Here is a 13672-nt window from a genome sequence, read left to right as displayed (position 1 = left end):
TAGGTTTTAAAAGTTAAAAGTAGATTTTAAATTTGGTCCAGAAGAAAGCACATGGTCAAAATGTCCCATCACAGTCACAAGTTTTGTGCCCTATATTATATTTACTTGTTTCAGAAATGTCTTTAAAGGCAGCCCCATGCACAACATTATAAACAGGATACTATGTGAAAATGAATATTTGTGATCAAACTGTCTCCATCCAGGTAAAATCAGTTTGCATAGCAATTAAAAATGATAACAGGTGCTTCAGGCCACAAAGATAATGCAAGGCCTCAACAACTACACTGGATTAATAAGCATCTCTAGCCAATGAACCTAGAAGTAAAAAGACTATGCTGTTGCAACTTCCATTTGTATAGATGGACTATAGTCAATCAAATGCATTGGTACCTTGTTTCTTTAGGATGTTTGGGTGTCTTTCCTGCTTGTATAATTCAACTCTGTAAAACCATTATCGTATAGCAAGAGATACTGAAGATTTCAATGTCCAGGTTTTATTTAGTAAAATGTTAACTGTACATAATTACAATATAAATTACTGAATTGCAAGTTCATGGGCTAACAGTAAATTACTGCAAGAACACCCTTCCCAAAAGAGAGTTTCTTATGAAAAAAAAAGCTAACCCCTATAGGTTTTCCAAACTAGAAGTAAATGTGGAGAATGAGCTAGTTGTCCTCACCCACCAGACCATTTTCACTTTTCTTGCCCTTTTACTTGTAGAAGGCTACTTTCTGAATCAGCATCTAATCATGTCGTTTGGAATATGGGCTATCCTGCAGGAAATGGGAGATTAACACACTTCTCTTCATTCATTCATTCATTCATTCATTCACATAGAATCATAGAGGGCCATCCAGTCCAACCCCCTGCCATGCAGGAAATCCAAATCAAAGCATCCCCGACAGATGGCCATCCAGCCTCCGTTTGAGGACCTCCAAGGCAGGAGACTCCACTACATCTTCATTTTGGAACGCCTGAATAGAGCTTTTTAAAAACTTATATTACTTGAGTCTACCAGTGAATGGTGGTAAAAGGAAATGTATGTGGATTTCGTTTTATAAATAACTCACATGAAAAATTTTCAGAAGTTACATATTTTCCATCATAACCACAACAGAAAACATAACAGCAAGTTGAACTATTAAGTGAAAATCCTACTCCACATTTGGGACATAATGTGTACCTTTTCATTAAAAGTTTCAAGTCTATGTACAACTAAATGATGCAGATGTGGACAAGGCAACTAGCCTCAGCACCACAGGAGAGAGGCAACTGCAACAGAATTTAAGTGACTACCATTTCATTATAAAACCATTAATACTGAAATAGGTGCTGCACTAAAATAAGGGTTTAAAAAAAAACATTCTCCAATGCAGTACTGCTTAATATTTGGATGTTTTTGAAGTTCCATTGATTGTGCTTTGAAAAGATAGATATCTATATTTAGCTTTAAATAATAACCATATTGATGTGATATAATAAATTTTAAAAGAAACAACCAGATAAAGAATGACAGCATCAGAAGGAGATGACCTGTCACCCTCTCTGCACCTTAGATTTTTATTCGCTCTTATTTCTGGTTTTGGAACAAAGAACGTTTTTAAAAGTGTAGTGCAAATATATGAAGAGCAACTTTTTGGCAGATAAAAAAGCATAAAATGTTTGCAGTGTTCTCACAGTATATTAACAGCTGAACAATAGTATCTTGACAAACAGCAGGACTGTGATTAACATAGTAATTTCCCCCCTTCTGTATGATTTTTAACACCTTTGCCTGATGAGCTAGCCAGTGAAGCTTGAAAAGCTTGCAACACATATTCTGTTCATTTTGGTTGGCCCAATAAAGGTATCACTGTTTAGTGGATTTGAATGATATTGTACTTTTGGATACTAGTCCACAGATTCACACATATCCATCCACTGGGTAGTACAATCAGTTTAGACACTATCCATTTCTTCTGCAAAATTTAATCCAGTCAGTCCCCATTCCATCTCACACCTGGCCAGGCAATTGGTGCTATCAATGCTTTCTACACAGTCATAATCCAGTAGCTCAACATCATGGCCTAGAATGCAGGATGTAGACTCTAGCCACAGGATGTGTGCAGAAATCATTTATGCCTGTACTTCCCAATCTAAGAATTGTCAATCTAGTAATTATTAAATATATAGGAGTGCTGAAATATTTACCCTGCAAAATCAGATACAGTAATTGGATATTGCATTATGTACCATTATGCATACATCTTACTGAAGTCTAACTTAACTATGGCATTCAAAGTTTAAAAATCTCTATCAATTGATCACTCATTACAGTTATCTCCTCTAGATCTCCTCTTTGGAAACTACCAAACAGTGCCCCGCCAAGTATCATGTTCTGACATGAAGCTACTTCATTACTGCTAACACAAAAGCAGGCTGCAATTTTTAAAATTATTTTTTTAAAGCTGTATTTTATTTGCACACAATGATGCTTTTCCACATTTAAGTTCTGTTTAGGTAGTAAAGTTTCTCATCCTCTTCTTTGTTTTAAGGCTTCTTTTGAACAGCGGAGAAATCTGCAGGTCCAACCATATATTCTTTAGATGCCCTAAATTAGAAGAAAATACACTTGCACTATTAACACTATCATTTCAGTTTATTCTGCATTAATCCCATGGCACGTCTTCCCATTCCATATCGATGCAACTCTAGCATGACACCACTTACATAAGAGGAAATTTAGCACAATGGGATATTTATTTATTCTGTTCCACAATATATTCTCTATATAGATGATCCATGATGAATCCCATTTTGGGAGAAAGGTGGACAATAAATAAATAAGATGCCACACTGAGAAAAAATACAAAACACTCAGGTCTTAGCCAAAACTGGTAACATGATAATTAACAGCTAAATTCCCTGTTAATAAGGTATTTTATAATGAGGGGAACTGCCGGGAAGACTTTCATACAGCCATTACAATAGTGTGTGTATGCAGAAAGGGAAAGCAGAATGACTATATTGCCCCAAGCATGGATATTCTCTTCTTCCATCAATTCGGTAAGAACTGGGAATCAAAGTATGGAAGACTTCAGCTATGGACTATTGATGTAGTAATTTTCCAATAGCTCAACCATGGTTCACAAGATCAGAAGCAACCATAGGCTCTCTTCTCTTGATCTCTACACTAAATTTATTCATCCCTTGGCCTTTCAGCATCAACAGAAGAACTCACAGATGGATTTAAACTAGAAGCTGGTGGCAAACCTGGTTAAAGATCACCAGAGTTAGCGTTAACAATGCAGATGCAAAATTACATCATGGTTAATGATGCAAAAGGAAGTGTGTGCAGTGAGAGGAGGATAGAAATACTATAACCTCAAATTTACATGAGTCCAAAAGGCTAAAATGTGGCAGGCATATATTTTAAGACCTGACAGTTACTTTGCAGCTCTAGCCCTCAAAACAAAAACTCCAATATTTTCAATTCAATTCTTCATTAAAAGGCAAATTAATAATCACTTTTTTCTCTTTTGACCCAACTAGTTTTCAGACTAATGCATGACTCAAAGTGAAAGAAGCTGTTAAGCAGAAGTCAAAGGGAAACAGGCTAGGGCACACTGGTTGCAAGGACTGTAAGAGCAATCCTTTGAAGCAGGTGGCAAAACAAAACTTGATTCATCTGCGAGTTAAAACCACTACTTCTCAAGAAAGACCTGTACTACCATAATGCAACTCTTACAGAGCAAGAATGATCCCATGCCAGAACACAAGTATACATATATACTGCCAATTAATACTTACACATGTTCCTTAAGAGCTTTGAGAAAAGACTCTACTGACTCCTCTGTTATTTCCTCATCTAAGCCAGCCAAGTAGGAATAAAGGAATGCAAATGTGTCATATGGAATGCGGGCTGCTGCCCCCTCTGGATCATTTGTTAGAATTTCACAGGCATGTTTCATGGAACTCTGCAAGGACTAAGAAGATCCAAAACAATGAGAGAAGCAATCAAACACTAGCCGCTGCTGTCAAAAGTAATATATTTGAATACAAAACAACTTACAGGTTTCAGTCATAGCAGTTCTAACACTATATGTATTTTTAAGGATTTATACCCTGCCTCATCCTAAGGGCTGCAATACGAACAAAGTAAGAAAAAAGTACAGTATTAATAAAGCCACCAGAGCAGCAACTGCGGAAAGTGGCACATATGTTTGACAATAAATAAGCACAGACTGAGCCCTGCCTCAGTTTCAGCTTCCATCACAGCTACAGCTGGAAATGTTCAACTGGAGGTGATCTTTACACAGTCTCTACATCTTGCATATCCTACCAAACAGTGGTGCCACTAGAGGGTGGTCCATACCAGGTGACACTGCAGAAAAGGGGTGACACTCAGCAGGGCCCTCCTCCACTTGGAGGATGAGAAGGGGCAAACATGCCCCTCCAGGCTTTGTTGGGGTGGCAGCCTCTTCCTGAAGAGAAGGCCACTGCTGTGACAGATAAGAAGGGTGAGCACACCCTTCTAGGATTTGCTGTGATGGCAGCTCCCTCCTGCAGAAGAAGCCACTACCACAATGAAGGAGAAGGGCAAGCACACCCCTCCAAGTTTCACAGAGCAGTGGCCTCTTCCTGCGGAGAGAGTCACCGTACAGTGAAGCTTGGCAGGGCAAATGCACTCTTCCAGACCTTGCAACAGTGATGGCTCCCTCCTTAGGAGAAGGCTGCCGTTGTGGCAAGAGAAGGGCGAGTGCACCTCTCCAGGCTTTGCTGGGGCAGTGGCCTTCTAGGCTTCGCTGGGGCAGCAGCTCCCTTCTCAGGAGAAGGCCACCATACAGCAAAGGAAATGGGCAAGTATGCTCTTTGGGTCACTGCTACCCCTCCCATTACCCTCCCCGTCAACCTCTACACACACCAGGTGACACATGTGGTGGGAACATCACTGCTATCAAAAACTATGCAAAGAATGTTAAAGTTGCCATGTGTTTAATTACTACATATATACCTAACACTCAGGCTTTCCTAGCCCTCCAAATTTATTTCAAAGATTGAAAAATTGGCAACTGAACCCAGAAGTTTAAATCAGAAGAAAACTCCTGTTACTTATAGGTCACATTCTTGGCTGAAAATAGGACAGGGCAGCCCATGGAGGGGGTGAAAACTGTCTCCTGCTCCCACTGTAGTTGCCCACCCCAAGCTTTATAGACAGATATATATTGCACACATGTTTTATAAGGTTGCATTGCTGTTTTTGTTTATGTTTTGCTTATAAACACAGGCTGGAATCCTGTCTGTGCACTACATTAATGGTTACACATTTTCTGTTGTACAGCAGTGGTAGGGGGAAGCACACAAAAGCTCACTTCCTGCCTGGTTGCTATACCAGCAGCCTTTTTCCTCCTGGTGCCCCCACTGTTGTAGTTGCTCCATCAAAGTGGACCAGAAGGAGTCTAGCGATTAGAACCTTTAATTGTTTTAAAGATGGTTTAAACTGTGTTGTACTCTTCCTGTATCTTTTAAAATTAACATTTAGTTACTCGGTTTCAATACATGACAGTTCAATTTGGTGTAAGAAAGATGTTCATAAGCCTACATACCCCACCAAGAGCACTACAACCAAGGGCAAAAAATTTCATCCATTCAATTCCTTCCGAAAAGTCGTCCAGTCGAAGAAGGTTGTGCAGGTGTGCCATTGGCAAGCACAAGTTTTTCCATTTTCTCTGAAGATCTGGTAGCTCCACAGTTCCCTTTTCAGAAAGCTTTAAAAAATGCCACCATCAGAAATGAAACATAGGAAAAAAAGATCAAGAAATTAGCTCGTTGTTAAAATAACACTCATTTAGGACAGTCTAAGTAATTTAAAGACCTGTGTAATAGTCTTCTTAGATTCCAAACATTTTTCAAAAATTAAATATTTACCATTATAACTTTTTACCTGTTTATGCAAAATTTTAAGGAGTCCTGGTGTCAGACCTGTGTCATTTTTCTGTGTGGCTACTGGCACTTCAACACGTTCCTTCACAGGAAGAGGCTCTCCATGTGACAAAGCATAGAAATACCTATGATAGCACAGATACAACAAATATGGTTGAGGTGACAAATAGAAAGGACAGATACATATACACAATTAAACATCTTTAAGTCAGTACATGAATTAAAACCCAAACAATATGTTACATGCAAATATGTAAAATAATAACCCATCATCCTTTTCATTGAGAAAATTTTGTTCCTGTGCGGATGTCTCAGATGAGGGGTGAGACCAAGTGTAAAATAGCTAATGTGCATTTCAGACTTCATGGCGGCTTCTTTGGAAACTATGACTGACAACAATTCCAGAGGATTGGCATGGAGTGTTACTGGTCTTCTTATCAGTCTAATGTTATTTTTTTATTATATAGAATCACACATACATGTATTAACACACATATGTATTAGCTTTTTTTAAGACTTACATATAGCAGTTTCATAGGACTGTTGTATTCTGCCTCTGTATACTTTTTGAAGCAGCCCCAAGAGCCATTTGGTACAAGGCAGAGATGTGGTAGATGTGGTAGCATAACTATAGACAGATGTGCAGTTGGTGTCAGGCCATGCTGACCTTGGTACCAATAGACATGTCTCCTTGAGAACAGGAATATTTTCCCTCCCCCCCAAAAAGTGAAGAAAGGGAACAAGGATTACAACCCCTCCCAACCTGTGAATGTCACCATCGGTTCTAAAAAGCCAGGCCTGGGATATATGACCCACATACACACACCAAATCCCTTTGGAAGAACAGCTGGCCCTCCACATTTGCAGCTTTGACTTTAGCAGATTTGACTATTTGCGAATTTGATTGATGCGTTCTCTCTAGGAATCTGTAGGTCTTCCAGCGTAACTTTGCAAGAAGTTGACCATAAAGTCAAGCTGGAGGACCCAGAGATTTCTAGAAAAAACACTTTTGTAGGCATTTGTAGGTCCTCCAGTGCAGTTATATGGCCAACTGAGTAGAGAGGAAGAGGACAGGAGGTGTTGCAGATGTCTCATCCGCAGGGTCACCATGAGTAGAAGTCAACTCAAGGGCAGATAACAACAATCCTTGAACCTAATTTGAACAGGACCTGAGTGGTTCAATCCCCCCAGAACATGACAACATCTATGTTCAGGGGCAGCATCTCCTCAATGCAATAAACATCTCTGCACAAATTACTCCTCTGAATTAACACCGCAGTAAACATTGTGAGGCGAGGGAAACTCTGCATGTCTCCTTTATTAAAGAACCAGTCATCAATTTCAGAAGCTGAATCCAACACATTTCCTCTCTGAATAGGTTATACAGTGGTCCCTTTGTATATGCATGGGATCCGGTCCAACCCCCCCCCACAGGACCTCAAGTCCCACTGATTCTAAAGGTGGTGTGCTCCTGCGTGCGCACTGCATGCACAGCGCAGACTCAAATGCCATTTTGTCCCCCCAAGCTTGCCATCTGTGTGAGTTCAAGTCCATGAATGGCAAGCCTGGTCTGTAATTAACAATTTTCAGGGACAATTCTCTGTTCAAGAGACTGCTGTAAAAGAGAGATATTTAAATCAGATTCATTAGCTTTTGCTTCCTACTCACCCATAGGACCACTGGAGTACATCACGTGGTTGGGTCCTGATAGCAGCCTTGGTAAACTGTTTCATAATATCTGGCAGCTCAGGTGGAACATGAATCTGCTGCGCACAGAACATAACATCTGGAACAGGCATGGTTATTCTACGTCCCAGACCAAAAATCTAAAAAAACTGAAAAGAATGTTATTTTTTAGTAGATGTATGTTATTCTAACATCTGCATAAATGAAATTAGAAAAGTAGTCAAGAGACTTGAATATCAGTAAAGTTTTAATCAGTTTTGCCTCCCACTTCTCTCCAAAGTGCTTAGGCCGGCATACTTATATTTGTCCTGTTTTATCCTCGCAGTAACAAAAGTATAAATGGCCAAGAGCCATTGTCCCAAAGTTAACACAATGAGCTTTGTGGCTGAATCCAATTCTGACTTCCACTGCGCTGATTCAAGTGCAACATTCTATTCACTATGTCAAACTGCAATTCAGTGCACCATTACTGCCTTCATTACTGGCTACCATATGCTTCTAGGAAGTTAAAAAGCAGGGTATGATAAAACTTTTCTCTGAAGTTTGTCTCTATCTGCCTGGAACGTCAACTCTATTAATTTGTCTACTGACAGCCTTTGGGATGCCTATCCTTTGCTAATATTTTGACTCTTTCAAAACAAAACAAAACACCTATCAGCTGCAGTGTCCTGATATTTTGGCTAAAGAATGTCCATTATGGCAGAAATGCTAGCCCGAAAAACCCACAAAAAAGCTATAGAAATGCTACCCTTTTCTCCGATTAGCATGCTCTCATTCATAGATTTATCTGCTTTCACAACACACTCTTTGCCTTTTGTAGTATCAGCTTATCACAGATTTTTCTCTACAATTATATCTACTTCTATATACCTGCACAATATTATCTGATAAAACTAGAACATATGAATGGACCGAACATTCATTTAGTCCAACATGCCATTTCCTTCAGGTGACCAGATACTTCCTGGACCCCACAAGAAAGCCAAGAAGTCATCCCCTGCTCTCTATCCCGCAGTGATTGCCATATAGTTATCTCAGTTTTACAGCCGTAGATAATCTGATCAGCCGTAACAATAAACTCCTGATTAGGAAATAATACATTTGCTAGTCTTTTAAATATGGGAACCGCTCCCCCCTTCAAAATTCCACTGTTATTTCTGCCTACGTTTCCCTTGTTACACCTTCCTGGCAATTTAAACATTAGCAAATATAGGTGAGGGCCAGGGTGGGGGGATTTATCTTGGAACCAACTACAGAAAAATCAAGTGCAGCTAATTTTAGAACAAACCGCTACTACTTCTGAAAATTTTAGTTTCCACAGGACAGAACCTCTGTTCACACATATAGGCCAGAATTTCACAATAACTGCACAAATGATTGCTCTTTCTCAGAGACTGCTAATGTGACTCCCAGTTCTCACAACTGTTCCACAAGCACACACATGCTCATATTCAGTAGGCAGAGAACTAATGGGCCATTGTGCAGAGGGGGAGGTTCAAGGCTGTGGTACCCATTACGCAACTGGTTGTAGAACTGTGGGTTTCAGCACAAACACGTTGGCATACTTTCAGTTTAGGCTAAAAGTGTAAATGGAAAATGTTATACTGGTGTCCAGGAGGAAACTGATCACACACCTAAACAGGGCTTCTTGTTAATCTTAGGTGATTGGAATGTAAAAACAGGAAACAGAGTAGAATCAAAGATTGTAGGAAAATTTGACCTATGATCAGGGAATGAAGCAAGAGAGTGACTGGCTTTAATTTTACAAGGTCAACAGTTTGTTCATCACAAAACACATTTTCCAAACGACTCAAGAGGTGACATCTCCTGATAGCCAATACAGAAATCAAACACAATACATAGTCGAAAGCAGAAGATGAAGGAACTCAGTTTCCATGGCAAAAACAAGACCATGAACTGCTAATATCAAGAATCAGAAGAAGGCTAAAGAAAAACACTAATGCAATCATTGCTTCAAAATACAACATCAAGAACATACTTGTAATACTTAAAGATAAGGAAAATAACATTTTCTATTAAGCCTCATCGACCGGGAGCCAGAACAACATTGGACTGAAGCCAGGGACATTGTTGGGAGCGGGTGCAAAAAGACATTTCTGCAGCCAAAAAGAAAGAGAAGCCTCGATGGATGAGAGATGGTACAAAACACACTGCAGAAATCATCCAGTTTGAGACCGCTTTATTTGCCCTGGCTCAATGCTAGGGAATTTTGGGAACTGTAGTTTTGTGAGACATTTAGCCTTCTCTCTGAGAGCTCTGGTGCTACAATAAATTACAATTCCCAGAATTCCCTAGCACTGAGCCAGGACAGTGAAAGTGGTCTCAAACTGGATGATTTCTGCAGTGTGTTTTGGACCAGATGAGAAGCAAAAGTAAAAGGGGGCAGAAACAGAGTCAGATCTCTGAGTGCAACTATTCGGAGACTTGTGCACAGGGACAAGGAGAACTACTATAATGATCAATCCAGAGAGTTAAAAGGTGGCAACTAAAAAGGAAGAAGAACCCTCTTCCACAGGATCCAAGAAATCAAAGGGAAATTTAAACGAAGAGTGAAAATTCTTTATTACCAGCAGGGTTACATTACATTACCAAGTAGTAATAAATGGATGATGGAAATAATACCCAGAAGAACTATAAAAAAGAGATGAAAGACGACAAACTCATTCAAGGAAGAATCATGTTAGAAAACCTCCAATTTTAGAAAGTGAAGTGGGAGCTGCACTCAAGGAAGCAAACGCAAAGGCAGGTTTACTGTTTAACTTGGGAGGGGGGGATGACCACAGATTTTTCATATAACTTTAAAGTAGTTGATGAAGACACTGAAATAGTCCAAGATTTTCCAAACCTTGTCTCAGTCATTAATCAGAATGGAGACTGCAGTCAAGAAATCAGAAGAAGACTAGGACTTGGAAGGGCAGCAGCTATGAAGGAACTAAAAGAGATCCTGAAGTGTAAAGATATGTCACTGAATACTAAAGTTTGATGGTCCATGACATGTACTTTGCATTTCTATGTTTGGTTGTGAAAGCTGGGCAGAGAAGGAAGCTGAAACGAAGTAAATCAACTCATTAGAATTGTAGAGCTGGAGAAGATTTATACGGATGATAAAGACACATCAATGCATCCTAGAGCAAATACAGCCTGAACTCTCCCTGGAAGCCAAGATGAGTAAACTGAGACTACCATACTATGGACACATCATGAGAAGACATAACTCATCAGAAAGGACAATAATGCTTGGTAAGATAGAAGGAAGTAGGAAAAGAGGAGGGCTGCGTTGCAGGTAGATAGACTCAAGCAAGGAAGCCATGGCCCTGAGTCTGCAAGACCTGAGCAGGGCTCTTGATGACAGGTGATATGGAGGTCTCTCATTCATGGGGTCACTATAAGTTGACTTCATGGCAGTTAGCAACAAATGTGTGTAAAGGTTCTTGGAGATTAAATGCACTCACAAAATGGCAGAGGAAACAGGGGCCGTTCCCCATCTATAACTCCAACTGCTGGTGTGTGATGGTGATGGTTTGATGCCACCTGGAGCAAAACACAAATATAAACCGCATGCATATAGGTTTTCTACACAAGCTAGACATATAGGGTTGGTGTGGGGGTTTTTCCTCCATGTTTTATTTATACCATTTATAATATACAAATAAAACACAGCTAAAGGTGTTATTTACATACTAGCCATTTCTAGCAATTAATCCTAATGATATGAATAAAAATCTTCCATATTCTTAGTGACTGAAGAAACCAGTTTCTTCCTTTTAACTCTTAACTTGGTTGCTGTTTTTTTCCCTTTAGTAATGTCTAAATCACACTTTCAACAGCATCGTTTTTTGTGGATCTGCTTGTTACGAAACAACTAAAGTTTTACAATAAACAAAATAAACCTATAACAATACAAGAGAGGGTTGCTAGAAAAACCACACTGTGTTCTTATATTGAGTTTACAGCCCTCTTATAAATGTCCATTCCCCAGTTCATTGCAAAGCACTATATACAATCAGACCTTGCCAATCCCTCCTCCGTTATTTCATGACTGGTGTCCAGACTTTTTCTACTTCTGTTAATGACTTATTATTTAATCTAGATGTAAGTTTGTCTAATTTTTTTTTTTTTTTTTACCTGTTGTTGGAAGTCACCTTGAGAAGGCACAGGTCTGAAAGACAGAAAACCAATATTGGGAATAAACGTAGTAGGTGCAAGTTATTGGGCAAGTCACACTCTCTCAGCCTCAGGGACTGGCAATAGCAAACCTCCCCTGAACAAATCATGCCAAGGTTCACCTTAGGATTACAATGAAGTGACTTGAAGGCAGATAGCAACAAAAGAGTAGCGAGGAGAGCCAGTATGGTGTGAATCTACTACAGCTTATAAAGACCAGGTTGGCTGTGGTTACCCAGAGGACCTTTTCCTCTATGGAACGGCCTGTCGGAGGAGGAGGTGTCATATCACCAGCTTGGAGGCTATCAAGGTGGAGCTCTTCCGGCAGACCTTTCCCAAATAGCATTATACTGAATACCCTTTAACCCCGTTCACCCGTCTCTGGTTATTTCAATGGGCTATTTCAATGTTTGAATGTGTGTTTAGTCAATGTTTTGGGGGAATAATAGGGATTATTGTTGTTGTCTTGTATGGTTTTTTATCGTAAGCCGCCTCGATCCTCAAGGAGAGGCTGGGTAAAAATAAAGCACGCTCGTCCCTCCGTATTTGCGGCTGTGATTATCCGCTGATTTGATTAATAATATGTTCTCTCTAGGGATATCTAGGTCCTCCAGTGCAACTCTATGGTCAACTTTAACTAAAGGTTGCACTGAAAGAGCTAGAGATTCCTAGAGAGACTCCTGGCACCGCTTTAACTCTTTGTCTGTCTCTTTGCTATGGAATTCTGGGAGTTGGAGTTGGTTGTGGGGCCCTGGGCCCCACAACAAACTCCAACTCCCAGAATTCCATAGCAAAGAGACAAAGAGTTAAAGCGGTACCAAACCGGGTTATTTCTCCATTGTGGATGCACTTAATATTAGCCCTGCCCCGACACACACCCCTCCGTCTCCCGCTTCCTCCTCTGTCTGCCTCCTCCTCTCTTTCAACCAGCTGCTCCTGAAATGGAGGTCAACAGAGGGAAAAGGACGCCGTCGTTGGGTTGCTATAGCAACGATATCGCCCCCCCTCACCGTCTCTTAGCAACCGCGGGAGCCACAAAGACGGGGAGCCTAGACTCTGAATGAGGATTGGGGTGTTTTTCCCCGCCACTCTAGCCTCCGAACTCTATGGTGGCGGCCTCATCCTCCCGTTTACTGTGCTTTGGAAGGTCCAGGAAGAAGCCGGAAGTGCCTTAGAGACGTGGAAGGACTGCCTTTGAAGCCACTGGCGCCATCTTCCTCAAGGGAAGGTTGCCCCTTCGGCCTTTAGAAAGGCGTTCTTACGTCACCACTGTGGGAAAGCAGTACTTTTATTAGACATCTTTTTGTGTGTGTGTATATATGTGTGTGTATCTGATTTTTTTTGTGTATGTGTATATATATATATATATATATATATATATATGATTTTGTATGTATATACATATATATATATACACACACACAAACTAGTATACAGAGAATATATATAGTATATATACACAATCATATATATATGTACATATATATGTGTGTGTGCATATATGATTTTGTGTTCATATACTTATATATATATAGTATACACACAATATTTTATATATATATATATATATATATATACATATATATAATAGTATACACACAATATGAAACATGTATATATACACAATCATATATGTGTGTGTGTACGCGTGCACGCGCGCACACACACACAATATTATATAGGACCTAATAGTTTAAAATGTTGTTGAGAAAGGGTGATTTGGTGGCATTAATAGGCAAAGGCAGTGCTCGAATCAAATTCCTTACATCCACACTGCAGGGATAATCCAGTTTGACACCACTTTAACTGCCATGGCTCAGTGCTATGAGATTCTGGGAACTGTAGTTTGTTTTGGCACCAGAGCTCAGCTACAATATA

At 39.9% G+C, this 13672-nt stretch overlaps 1 protein-coding gene across 1 annotated transcript; it reads right to left on the bottom strand.

Annotated features, from left to right (window-relative positions):
- Positions 1-489: 489 nt before the first annotated feature.
- ROPN1L (rhophilin associated tail protein 1 like) lies at positions 490-11794 on the bottom strand. The gene is made up of 7 exons (XM_042465546.1): positions 11756-11794; positions 11083-11161; positions 7592-7758; positions 5925-6048; positions 5587-5748; positions 3791-3966; positions 490-2591 (listed from the first exon to the last, which is right to left on the bottom strand). Exons 3-7 carry the CDS (start codon positions 7720-7722, stop codon positions 2531-2533), a joined length of 654 nt encoding a protein of 217 aa, XP_042321480.1. The 5' UTR covers positions 7723-7758; positions 11083-11161; positions 11756-11794; the 3' UTR covers positions 490-2530.
- Between the last annotated feature and the right edge of the window lie 1878 nt (positions 11795-13672).

Source organism: Sceloporus undulatus, chromosome 4, assembly GCF_019175285.1.
Source record: "Sceloporus undulatus isolate JIND9_A2432 ecotype Alabama chromosome 4, SceUnd_v1.1, whole genome shotgun sequence".
NCBI lineage: Eukaryota > Metazoa > Chordata > Lepidosauria > Squamata > Phrynosomatidae > Sceloporus > Sceloporus undulatus.
This window is presented reverse-complemented; position numbering and strand designations above follow the sequence as displayed.